This window comes from Pinus tabuliformis, chromosome 4_2 (assembly GCF_031772625.1).
Source record: "Pinus tabuliformis cultivar Carrire ecotype Pingquan chromosome 4_2, CPIR1, whole genome shotgun sequence".
NCBI classification, from domain to species: Eukaryota; Viridiplantae; Streptophyta; class Pinopsida; order Pinales; family Pinaceae; genus Pinus; species Pinus tabuliformis.
In genome coordinates this window covers 871352732-871365602 of record NC_142304.1, presented here as the reverse complement: position 1 = coordinate 871365602, position 12871 = coordinate 871352732, and the positions used below count along the sequence as shown (strand labels likewise).

Here is a 12871-nt window from a genome sequence, read left to right as displayed (position 1 = left end):
TAGAAAAATAGAACCCAAAAAAAGAAAGAACCTCCCCGCCCCCCAAGAAACACGGATCACAAGAAGACCTAAGTGTTTTTATCAATATTAACAACTTATTGTTCGTGGTATGTAAATATTTGATATATATGGACTAAATATGATGTGTAATACTACCAATGGAAAAAAGTGGCATACCACGAACAATAAGTTGTTAATATTGATAAAAACACTTAGGTCTACTTGTGATCGGTGTTTCTTGGGGGGTGGGGAGTTTCTTTCTTTTTTGGGTTCTATTTTTCTATTTCGTAGACATTAAATACCCAATAGCATGGGATTTATTGGTTGCCATTTTAAACACTGCATGATACCGTCAGAGGGGATTTGACACCCCTCCTCGAGGACAAATCCCACCCCTCCTCGAGTACAATTGTCCCTGGAAAATTAATCAGGAGTGGATCTGACGCCCCTCCTCGAGTACCATTGTCCCTGGAAAATTAAAAGAGATGGAGGCCTCCACCAAACTTACCAATCACAATGTCTTCAAAAAGCCTTCATCCAACCACTCAGGAGAGGGGATGGCAGGATAAACCGTTGAACATCAACCAAGCAACACCTCGGCAAGGACCAGTGGGAGGACCTGGGCTCAGCAATCCGCCCCAAACACGTGCAAACCAAAAACTAAGAAATACCAACACTAGAAATCAAAGTCCCTGAAATAGCTGCGTACAGGGTGTATATGCAAGAGCATGTCCTCATTTGCAACTTTATGAGCTTTTCGCAGGAAAAGAAGGCTCTCAACTGGTGGATACAACAAACATGGCGCCTAGCAAAAGAAAGCATCAAGCTGCGGCGATCCAAACTCTAAATTTATTCGTGCAACAATACTCTAAATTTACCGAATTCATTCGTGAAATAATAATAGCAAGGAAATTAAAAATATAAAAGCCATTCAGGGCACATAAATTCAAAACAAAATCAAAATATCAAAACCTGGGATCCAAACTGAGGCCATTTATTCGTGCAATAATACTCTAAATTTAGCGAATTCATTTGTGCAATAATAATAGCAAGGAAAGTAAGATATTCGGGGCACATTAATTAAAAAAAATCAAAATGTTAAAACCAGATAAGACATGTGAATTTTCTTTTAATAAAACAACATGTTCTACTTGCAAAAACAATTTTTAAGAAAAAAACAAAAAGTTCCAAACCAAATTGCATTTTCGTCAGTCCCCACCTTCACCTTCTAAATTACTATAGTAAAACATATACAAGCATGCCACAGAGTTGGACCCATTCATTAGTGCAATAATTCTCTAAACTGAGGCAATTCATTCGTGCAATAATACTCTAAACTCGGCGCATTCATTCGTGCAATACAAGGAAATCAAAAATGAAAAAGCCATCTAGTGTACATAGATTCAAAAAAATTCAAAATGTTAAAACCAGTGCACATAGATTCAAAAAAATTCAAAACGTTAAAACCATGCAATTGGAGCCCATTTCACTACACAGTTGACAGAAAAATAGTTGCAATATTTATTAGAAATTCGATAAGCCCAATACTACTGAAGGAGTTGCTCCGAGATCTTTACAAAATTATTCAACCAGAACAAACCATTGGCCTTAAAGTTTCAAAGCCAGTCCAGTATTAGAAATTGACGAATCCAAACAAAAAAAGTATACCACTAATAGTTTCTAAACAAATTCTCGACTACAATAAAAGCAAACACCAATTCCCTAGAATCATTCAAAGGCCCACTGATTTTCACGCCTGACCTCCTCCTCCTCTTCAGGAGTAAAATCATTCCTTATGTTGAAAGTTCTATGTATTTCTTCTGGTGTTTTCCCTTTTATCATGTCGGAAACAGTCCGACATGCAAGATCTAGCAGATTTTTTATGTTTAGGTAATTAGCAGCCTGCAAAAGCCCGGAAAGCTTAATAAGTCAAAATTTCTGTAAAATATACAAATGTATCTTTTTTTTCAGAAGATATATTATATTGAGGGAATATATACAAAATGGACATGATAGATCTGAAAAGATCGATGGATGATCATCTGAAAAGAGAGACAGACATAGAAGATCTGTTGAAACTGATGGATTTGCAGCATGGATCGCGTGTGAAAAAACTGATAGTCAAAATATATAGCATCTGAGGATGAAGAGAGAGAATCAAAAGGGCTGCGAGCATTACTAAAGAAAGCGACGAAGATATTGCAGAACAATTACATGGAATGAGACTACACAGAGATTTCTAGCATTGAAGGATCTCAGAAATTAAAAAAACAATTAGTTGATGGAACATTGATTTACTGGAGAAGCCATCGGTAACTGTACTCAGAGGTTCCAAACAATTTGGTTGGGTTGGGGTAATTTAGGTAGATTAGACCCCTCAAAACAACAAATAAGAAAAGCGATAGTTTGGTTCAAAGAATACCAAACCATCAAATAAGAGTTTCTGACAGAATACCAGGATAAGGTCGAACAAAGTCGCCTGATCGACTTTTACGAATTCTTCATCCCAAGTCTTGATTTCGTCCTCCGAAATGGCCGATTTCTCATGTGCGCGGTTCTGAGCATCGACATGGTACTTGCAGTATTGGATGACCTTCGAGAGTATCTCACTAGAAACGTTTGGCAGCGGAATAGCATTGGCGGTGCCAGTGTCCTCGATCATGTACTTGATGGTCTGAGATTCAAATGCCACAGCCTCAGTGACATCAAACAATTCGCCATCTGAGCTCTTCAAACTCACCTTGCTTTCGGAGGCCATGGCTCCCCAACTAAATGTTGAAATAATAATTTCAACTGAAGTTTTATTTGCGATGCGAGGCCATGGCCCGTTTATGTATAAGCTCAATGTCTAAAATTGTCAATGCACGGGCCCGAAGACACCAAGAGTAATAAAGACACTCAATGACATATAACTACACACTCAATGCCATTGGATTCCAGCTTGCAGATAATGCCGAGATCCCCTAATGCGGTCGATTCTCTTCAATAGCCATTGTAATACCAACGAAGTTGATAACAATTCAACATTGTCCCGAGCAGTGAATCAAAATTCTCATTATTTGTTTGCACCATATTTATGAAATTTGGTGCCCTCTAAGAAGAATGGATGACTCAAAGCTTCTGAAGCTTTCAAACGTTCCGAAGGCTCAAACTTGAGAAGTCCTTGCAGCAAGTCTATAAGTAGTACAGATGAATGTTCCACAATCAGGCTATTGTGATGAGGGTAACAATGTTTAAATGCCCAAAAAATCAAATGCCAACGAGAATTTTGTAATAAACTTCCAACTTCAATACTGTATAATGAACCACCGAGACCCTAGAGTCAAACTGTTCTAGCGAACCATCACAATGTAGAAAATCGACATTGCATTATGCTAAGTCTTCCAACTCCCAAACATGCACTCAGACTCATGGTTATATCCATACTGTTCCAGTGAATTCATAAAAGAACATAACCAGGAGAGATAGTTCAAATCATGGTTAGCTACCAAAAGGTTTCATTCAAGTCATGAGTTTGAAACAAGTTTCTCGGTATTGGGTCCAGAATCCATGGGCGTTGGTGGTGCAAGCCCTTGAACGGGCCAACGAGAGCCAACTTCAATGATTATATGCCAATTATGGGAAGAGAAATCCTTCTTGTGATGCAGACGTTAAGGCTGTATATAGGGATCTTGGAATTCAGGATGTTTTTCTGGAATATGAGCGTACTAGTTATAAGGAGCTCATTTCTTCCATCAAGGCTCAAGAGAATGAATCTTTGCAGCTTGTGCTGAAGTCTTTACAAGCGACATAAGTAACATCTGAAATGTCAGTTGTTGGACTGCTTCCAGCAGCTCTTCAGGGTATTGATATCAGGGAAATGCTTACCGGTGCATCTATTATGGATGAAGCGACAAGGATTCCTGTGGTTAAAACCAATCCTGCAGCCTTGTTGGCACTATGCTGGTATTGGGCCTCTGATGGTAAAGGTTTCAAGGATATGGTTGTTCTTCCTTATAAAGATAGCCTGCTTTTATTTAGCCGCTATCTGCAACAGCTTGTCATGGAATCTCTTGGAAAAGAGTTTGATTTAGATGGGAACCGGGTCAACCAAGGCCTAACTGTATATGGGAACAAAGGAAGCACAGATCAACATGCCTATATTCAACAACTGAGAGAAGGAGTTCACAACTTCTTTGTAACCTTTATTGAGGTGCTCCGCGACAGACCACCAGGCCATGACTGGGAACTTGAACCTGGTGTTACTTGTGGGGACTACCTTTTTGGTATGCTGCAGGGGACAAGGTCTGCACTTTACTCAAACAATCGAGAGTCTCTGACAGTGACAATGCAGGAAGTAACTCCTCGATCAGTGGGTGCCATGATTGCGCTGTATGAGCGTGCAGTAGGGCTCTATGCTAGCTTAATCAATGTCAATGCTTATCATCAACCTCAAAACCGCGGGAAAAACTCGAGGCAAAAATATTCCTCTACACCATCCCGCAGGCTCGAACCTCAAATAGTACAATTTTCACCATTTTTGTTGGCCCTTTGATAGAAAAGATCCCTCAAATTACACAGGCAAGAGCAGCAGCCGCAGACCTTAACTTGCTAGATTATGAGATTCCTTTTGCTGAGCACACCAACGGTTCCAACCGGAGACTAGAAATCCGCAACAATACTCAACAATTTTTTTTTGTTTTCATGGCAACCGGTGGCGCAACAATTCTCAGCAGAATGGATTAAATTTTTGTTTTCATGGCAACGGGTGGCAGACATAAAACACTGAAACAATTCTCAGCATTGTATACATTATGAATTCAATATAAGCGGCGTTGTATACATTGTATATCCAATAACTGAACCGACAGTGTCCAAGGCATATACAAACAGCGTGTAAACAATGCATATACAAACCCGTTACCAGTTTTAATGCACTGCACATTCAGAACGATCATACCAGCCGCGTCCTCCACAATTCTTTGTCAGGCAGTGTTCAACAATCCAGCTGCGTATGGAGTCTCTCAGAACGGTGAGAGCGTTAGGTGAGAGAACGTTAGGTGAGAGAGCGTTAGGGCAGAACAGGCGTGGCAGAGACGCAGGACAGAGGCGTTCAAACACATTTAGTAACGCAGGTGAGAATAATCAGGTGAGTTGTCAGGCAGTAGAGGCGCAGGTGTAATGACGCTCTTTTTTTTTAAACGTTTATGACAGTCAGAGAGCGATTTTTGTATTCAGAAGAACAGGCAGGCAGAATTAATGGAGCATTACAGGTAATGAAGACTAGGTCAGCACTATTCAAGGCAGCTCAGGCCGGTTGCTCAGGGAATAACAACATCTCATTTTTTTTAACTAAAGGATAAACCCTGAGAAAGAAAACTACACAGGCCACACATCATGGCTCTGATACCATGTTAAACTCACATGGACAACAAAGACAATATGAAAGATAAAACATGCAATACAATTTTATTAACAAGAGATTTACGTTTATAGTACATTATGTGATTCTTGGGTTTCAGGTCCCAAGGTCTCTTGGACTGCTTTCGTCTATTCGGCTTCCACACTAACCCATTTAGGATTAGGTGTCCAACACATCTGAGAATGAGATGTCACCACCTTGTGAAAATGTTAATTCATCTCCCAAGTGCATGGAAATTTTGAATAATTGTGGAATAAGTACCCTAGTACATTTTGTAATGCATTTGACGATTGTGTGGATATATGTGAGATACATATGATTATGGTTAAAAGAATGAATCAAATTTTTGGCATCAAGCATAATGACTCTCCTTCAGATGAGAGAACTTCTATGTGAGAAAACAAGAGGAAGTTCTTATGTACTCATTGCAAGATGCATGGACATAACATTGAACGATGTTTGAAGTTACATTCAAAGATTCTTTCAAATAAAGGTAAAGAGATTGTGCTACATAACGCAAGGGAAATAAGAGGTGGTAAAGAAGACATAACAATCCTAAGCGACCTTCAAGACAATGATGATGAAAGAAGAGAACCCATAAGCCTAAGAGAGGCAAAGTTTGGGTATAATTTATTGTAAATTTGTTTTGTAAATTTTGTAATTACTTGTTGTCATTACCTATTTAGATGATTTTGTAAAGCGAACAATCATTAACTATGTTCAACAAGTAGAAGTTTTTCATTGATGTATGTATTTTCTTGTTATAGTCCACATGTTATAGGACTTTTATGAATGTACAAGATTTCCGTTCAAGGATGTCTACGTGTTTGTCATATGTTCACTCATACAAGTATTCGATTTCAAACTTGTGTGTATAGAATCTTTGTTTTCAAGATTGTATAAGATGACTATGTTTTGTAGGCAAGGTCAATCATATCATGCAACATTTTGCAGCACTGTACTTTTTATGTACAAGCTCACCTTGAAGACATTAAAGAAAGTTTATTTTTCTTTTTATTTCCAAGATGGAGTTAAGTTTTTCTTCAAAAGTTTAAATTCAATATGAACTATTTTTGAGCCATGTAAAGATCAAAGCAAAGAGAGTGTTCATATTCCACTCATCATTCTTTTGTTCTTGCAACAACAATAAGGATCTTCACTAATTTTTTTCCAAGACAACAGGTCTTCATGAAGAAGATAGGTGAAGTGCCTTGATTGGGGCTTGAAGGACACCAATTGAAAATTTTCCATTTTAGATTGAGTTTTTAGGTGTTTTTGAGTTCTAGCCTCTTTGTATTAACTAGGAAAGTAAACTTTTGGAGTCCAAAAGTTCCTAGTTGGGAGGTGTGATAGTTATTCATCTGGAAAACGATAGTTATTCGGACACGAATAACTATATTCTCCGTTCCCTGAGAACGAGTATTTCATAATTAAGGTTAAGACTGAATATCCGGAATAAATGGCAGATCAATCACACCTTGGTGATTGGCATTTCAACATCTTTTTCCTTTTCTTCTTGTTTAAAATGTACTGCGTTTCTAATCATTTTTTGTTCTCTGCATTTTGATAAAGGTTTTCTAATATTTTCTTTCCATTGTTGTGATTTTTATATTGATTGGCGAATGTTTTCTAAAAATGATATTGCAATTACAAAAAAAAGGCAAGCAGATTATAATTTATTTAAAAATAGGTTTTCTAATATTTTCTTTCCATTGTGATTTTTATATTGATTGGTTCTAAAAATGATATGGCAATTACAGAAAGAAGGCAAGCAGATTATAATTTATTTAAAAATATTAAACTTCATAGTTGAGTTTTTTTTAAATCCGAGAAGCGGTCAAGTTTGGAGTGGTAAATTCGTTACGAAGGTACCCAGTTAGATCTACTCTTGAAAGCCTTTAGCTGTTGGAATATTGAGAAATTTTAGAAAATAGAAGAACTGTATCCTCAGTAATTATATTATTACATATACAAAGCACTGGTTGAAACTTTTAATTACTACATATACAAAGCACTGGTTGAAACTTTATACTGGTAGACGGTGGAAGTTATTTCCACCAAACTCAACAAACGCTATAGTTTGGCCTTACGCGCAAGACAGAGGTCGATTGAAATACCTGTTTCGCCGCTGTCCAGGGGGATCACCTTCTATAACCTCTGTTCGCGGGAGCTCCACAGTGAATTTGTTCAATAGTTGGATTTTGAATTGCCCAGATTTGAGCAGATAATGTATGATGATGGTTGTTAAGGCGTTTATGAGCCTCCACGGAGGGTTGGTAAATGTCATTAATACACCAAAGTGGAGGCAGGCAGCTTGGCTGGCACAAACAGGGCAGACGGCAGAGTCGCAGGAGCTGGGTGACCCGTATTCACCGGAGGTTGGAGATGGGATGCATGTAACATGCGACATGATCCGAGATGCGATGACGTCAACCGAGGTTGTCACGAAGGTGTAAGGACATAGCATTTATAATGGTATAGGGTAAGAAATAGGAACTGCCGGATCTGACACCCTTCCTCGAGGCCTCCACCAAACTTACCAATCACAATGTCTTCAAAAAGCCTTCATCCAACCACTCAGGAGAGGGGATGGCAGGATAAACCGTTGAACATCAACCAAGCAACACCTCGGCAGCAGGCCTGGAATTTCAAATTCTTTTTGTCTGTGAAATTAAAATTTGATGACATTTTTGTATTTTTTTTACCCTTGGTTTTAGGTTTTAACTAAATATGTGAGTCACTGAAAACTCTATTTTAATAATTTTTGTAAATTTATTCCACAGTACACAATAAGTCATCAAATGGAGGCTGATAATCACTGTTGTTTATAATGATTCTTGTTAGATTGAAATTGCAAATGTGTAATCTATCAGATTTATAACTCAAATTTATAGTAAAGCTATTTAAACAATAAAATCTTTGAAAAAAACTTACAATCCATGGACAATAAATAAATTATCTAGTGAAATTATAAATAAAATAAATCTTAGACCTATACCTGCAACCAAACCTGAGATCTGCATAGTGACCATGGCAGGAGAAAGGGGTAATGAATCTCAACTTCCTTAAGAAACCTCTTCCCCATTATAGTTTAAAAAATCAAATCTTCGGGCCCATGCCCTGCAACCGACCTAATAAACAAAAGAAATCACGCGGTAGGTGTTTGATCTCCGTGTTCTGTGTGACAGGACAAGATTCTAACATTGATACTTGAATATATCTCTATATCGCAGACCGTCTCTCATTCCAAGAATCCTCTAATAGGGTTTAACTGTATGCCTTATCTTAATGTGGCATAATCATGGTTTTGGAAAATTCTAATTGCTTGTGATTTCCACATCTCCTGGATGAATGCAGGGAACCGAGGTCAGTTGCTTCCTTGCACCGAATAACGCATTTTAGTTTAATTTCATTATAAATTCTGGAATATTTCAAAAAACATTAATGCATATAAGTTAATTCAATAGTTTTTTTTTCAAATAACATTCTTATACACAAAAAAATCTATATAAATTTATATATCAGTTTCAACGCATATTTATGACTATTAAATCACATTATATTTATTGGAATGGGTGGTTTAATTAATAGATAAAGTGGTTTTTTTTCTAAATATTTTTTTAATTTTGTTCAAATTTTAAAGATATTTTTTAAATTTATAAGTGGCATTTTTTAAATATTTTTTTAATTTTGTCTATAATTTGGAAGAGATTTTTAAAAATTGAGTGAATCCGTTGAAACTTACCACAAAGTCCTAACTGAGTAATTCAATTTCGACTAAGCTTAGAAAAAGTTTCACCTCAAAGTCCTAATCTTACCACAAAGTCCTAACTGAGTAATTCAATTTCCACTAAAATTTCATTCGCTTAGAAAAAGTTTCACCTGAAAGTCTTGATTAATTCAATTTGGACTAAAGTTTCAGTACGCTGAATTTTTCTTTTCATGGTGGGAGTCGGTACTCTGTTGGAATGTTCAGCGTTATTTTCAAAAGCAATCAAAATTTTATAGTTTTAATATTAAAAGTTATTTTTATTTTGAAATATTTTTAAAATGTGATATAAAGCAGGCCAATTAAACAATTGATAAAATTCCAAAAATAATTAAGATCAAATCAAATTCAAATTCTAAAAATATTCCGAAATCAAATCAAAATAAAACAAGAGTTAAAACTTTAATTAAGTTTATTGAAACTTCCCAAATGATGTTTAAAACCTAACTTACTAAAAATTAGAGGAAACCCATCTGATTCAAAATAAAAAGTTTGAATGATCCTTTCACCAAAATGCCGTAGGCCTGTTTAACACACCAATATAGTGCACGAAAAATCAATTTCACAGGGCAGTACTCACTGTTGGAACTTGGAGCGCTTTCAAGAAGAATTGAACAAAACAATTTGACAGCGTACTACTCATGGGTCCGTGGGGAAACTGAACATTGCTCTCTGGTTAAAAAATGACGATATTACCGATACTCCCGATGGTGACGTGGTCCCATACTCCTATTACGGATATTATAAATTTTTACGTTTTCTTTATGAAACTAGACGTCAAAATGACGGGTTGGAAAAATATAATGCACGTCTAACTTGACGTGGAAGATTTTTTCCCTGCGGTCAAATACGTTCTTAAATAAAAAATACGTCCTGTGAGACCTCAAATTCCAGACCTGCTCCGCAGGGACCAGCGGGAGGACCAGGGCTCAGCAATCCGCCCCAGACACGTGCAAACCAAAATCCCTGAAATAGCTGCGTACAGGGAAACCTAAGAAATACCAACACTAGAAATCAAAGTCCCTGAAATAGCTGCGTACAGGGTGTATATGCAAGAGCATGTCCTCATTTGCAACTTTATGAGCTTTTCGCAGGAAAAGAAGGCTCTCTACTGGTGGATACAACAAACATGGCGCCTAGCAAAAGAAAGCATCAAGCTGCGGCGATCCAAACTCTAAATTTATTCGTGCAACAATACTCTAAATTTACCGAATCCATCCTTGCAATAATAATAGCAAGGAAATTAAAAATATAAAAGCCATTCAGGGCACATAAATTCAAAACAAAATCAAAGTATCAAAACCTGGGATCCAAACTGAGGCCATTTATTCGTGCAATAATACTCTAAATTTAGCGAATTCATTTGTGCAATAATAATAGCAAGGAAATTAAGATATTCAAGGCACATTGATTAAAAAAAATCAAAATATTAAAACCAGATAAGACATGTGAATTTTCTTTTAATAAAACATGTTCTACTTGCAAAAACAATTTTTAAGAAAAAAACAAAAAGTTCCAAACCAAATTGCATTTTCGTCAGTCCCCACCTTCACCTTCTAAATTACTATAGTAAAACATATACAAGCATGCCACACAGTTGGACCCATTCATTCGTGCAATAATCCTCTAAACTGAGGAAATTCATTCGTGCAATAATACTCTAAACTCGGCGCATTCATTCGTGCAATACAAGGAAATCAAAAATGAAAAAGCCATGCAGTGTACATATATTCAAAAAAATTCAAAGCCGGTCCAGTATTAGAAATTGACGAATCCAAACAAGAAAAAGTATACCACTAATAGTTTCGACTACAATAAAAGCAAACACCAATTCCCTAGAATCATTCAAAGGCCCACTGATTTTCACGCCTGACCTCCTCCTCCTCTTCAGGAGTAAAATCATTCCTTATGTTGAAAGTTCTACGTATTTCTTCTGGCGTTTTCCCTTTTATCATGTCGGCAACAGTCTGACATGCAAGATCTAGCAGATTTTTTATGTTGAGGTAATTAGCAGCCTGCAAAAACCCGGAAAGTTTAATAAGTCAAAATTTCTGTAAAATATACAAATGTATCTTTTTTTTCAGAAGATATATTATATTGAGGGAATATATACAAAATGGACATGATAGATCTGAAAATATCGATGGATGATCATCTGAAAAGAGAGACAGACATAGAAGATCTGTTGAAACTGATAGATTTGCAGCATGGATCGCGTGTGAAAAAACTGATAGTCAAAATATATAGCATCTGAGGATGAAGAGAGAGAATCAAATTTGCAGCATGGATCGCGTGTGAAAAAACTGATAGTCAAAATATATAGCATCTGAGGAGGATGAAGAGAGAGACTCAAAAGGGCTGCGAGCATTACTAAAGAAAGCGACGAAGATATTGCAGAACAATTACATGGAATGAGACTACACAGAGATTTCTAGCATTGAAGGATCTCAGAAATTAAAAAAACAATTAGTTGATGGAACATTGATTTACTGGAGAAGCCATCGGTAAATGTACTCAGAGGTTCCAAACGATTTGGTTGGGGTAATTCAGGTAGATTAGACCCCTCAAAACAACAAATAAGAAAAGCGATAGTTTGGTTCAAAGAATACCAAATAAGAGTTTCTGACAGAATACCAGGATAAGGTCGAATAAAGTCGCCTGATCGACTTTTACGAATTCTCCATCCCAAGTCTTGATTTCGTCCGCCGATTTCTCATGTGCGGGGTTCTGAGCATCGACATGGTACTTGCAGTATTGGATGACCTTCGAGAGTATCGCACTAGAAACGTTTGGCAGCGGAATAGCATTGGCGGTGCCAGTGTCCTCGATCATGTACTTGATGGTCTGAGATTCAAATGCCACAGCCTCAGTGACATCAAACAATTCGCCATCTGAGCTCTTCAAACTCACCTTGCTTTCCGAGGCCATGGCTCCCCAACTAAAAAGTTGATCCGAATCGAATAAAAGATGATCTGAATAAAAAGAAAGGACTGAATTTCTGTGTATAAGCGAAGAGAACTCCAGAAAGTATGAACGAACTTTTGCTCGATCAATATGAGATGAGCGATATGTGGTAAGGGCAATATATTTATAGCCTGATTGATTACCCAAATAACCATGCCATGTGCCATTCGCTGCCTTTTTTAAATATTTTTTCTTAACTCTAGTTAACATAACCCAAATCTGGAGCTTTTAGGGTTTTCTTATTTTATTGTTTTATACCCGCTAATTGTTTTCGATTCATGCTCCACCTATTTTATTTTAGTGTATTAGTGGGCCAAATTGCATCTGAAATTACTCTTTGCTAAAAATAGCTAGTACGTCCTGGTTAGCTTAAATGTAGTTAATAAAACAAAAGAATTAACAAAGACAAAAAATCATCATAAAAATAAAACAAATAATAAAATATTATACTATTGAATGTCATCACCAAAAAATAAGAAATATGATTAACTAATATTATTTATTGAGCCGAGGGATGTGTAAGTTTATCCGCCATTTGTTCTCTTTAAAATAAAAATAAAAATTATATTGTAAACAGAAAAATAATGTTGGCTATAATAAGAAAAATAAGTAAAAATGAGTGTTGTTGGAATGCTCTAAATGAGTGCCTTCGAAAAATGAAGATACTGAGAAATTTGTACCAGAAAATCAATGCAGAGAAGAGATTCCAATCGTTCCCTCCGTATGGAAGAGACTTC

General features: G+C 36.7%; 2 protein-coding genes and 1 pseudogene across 2 annotated transcripts; 1 reads left to right on the top strand and 2 right to left on the bottom strand.

Moving 5' to 3' along the window:
• Nucleotides 1-1718: 1718 nt before the first annotated feature.
• LOC149172442 (SKP1-like protein 1B) lies at nt 1719-2758 on the bottom strand. Its single transcript, XM_089427712.1, has 2 exons — nt 2456-2758; nt 1719-1902 (listed from the first exon to the last, which is right to left on the bottom strand). The coding sequence occupies exons 1-2, from the start codon at nt 2756-2758 to the stop codon at nt 1729-1731; spliced, it is 477 nt and encodes a 158-aa protein (XP_089283838.1). The 3' UTR covers nt 1719-1728.
• Nucleotides 2759-3801: 1043 nt separating this feature from the next.
• On the top strand, nt 3802-4534 carry LOC149172441 (glucose-6-phosphate isomerase 1, chloroplastic pseudogene; annotated as a pseudogene).
• A 6467-nt stretch (nt 4535-11001) lies between these two features.
• LOC149172440 (SKP1-like protein 1B) lies at nt 11002-12098 on the bottom strand. Its single transcript, XM_089427711.1, has 2 exons — nt 11805-12098; nt 11002-11185 (listed from the first exon to the last, which is right to left on the bottom strand). Exons 1-2 carry the CDS (start codon nt 12096-12098, stop codon nt 11012-11014), a joined length of 468 nt encoding a protein of 155 aa, XP_089283837.1. The 3' UTR covers nt 11002-11011.
• Between the last annotated feature and the right edge of the window lie 773 nt (nt 12099-12871).

Excerpts from the sequence above, each read along its gene's own strand:
- LOC149172442 (XM_089427712.1), bottom strand. The coding sequence starts at position 2,758 with ATGGCCTCCGAAAGCAAGGTGAGTTTGAAGAGCTCAGATGGCGAATTG. Across the intron at positions 1,903-2,455 it reads CTTTGTTCGACCTTATCCTG|GCTGCTAATTACCTAAACAT; the intron begins GTATTCTGTCAG and ends GGGCTTTTGCAG.
- LOC149172440 (XM_089427711.1), bottom strand. The coding sequence starts at position 12,098 with ATGGCCTCGGAAAGCAAGGTGAGTTTGAAGAGCTCAGATGGCGAATTG. Across the intron at positions 11,186-11,804 it reads CTTTATTCGACCTTATCCTG|GCTGCTAATTACCTCAACAT; the intron begins GTATTCTGTCAG and ends GGGTTTTTGCAG.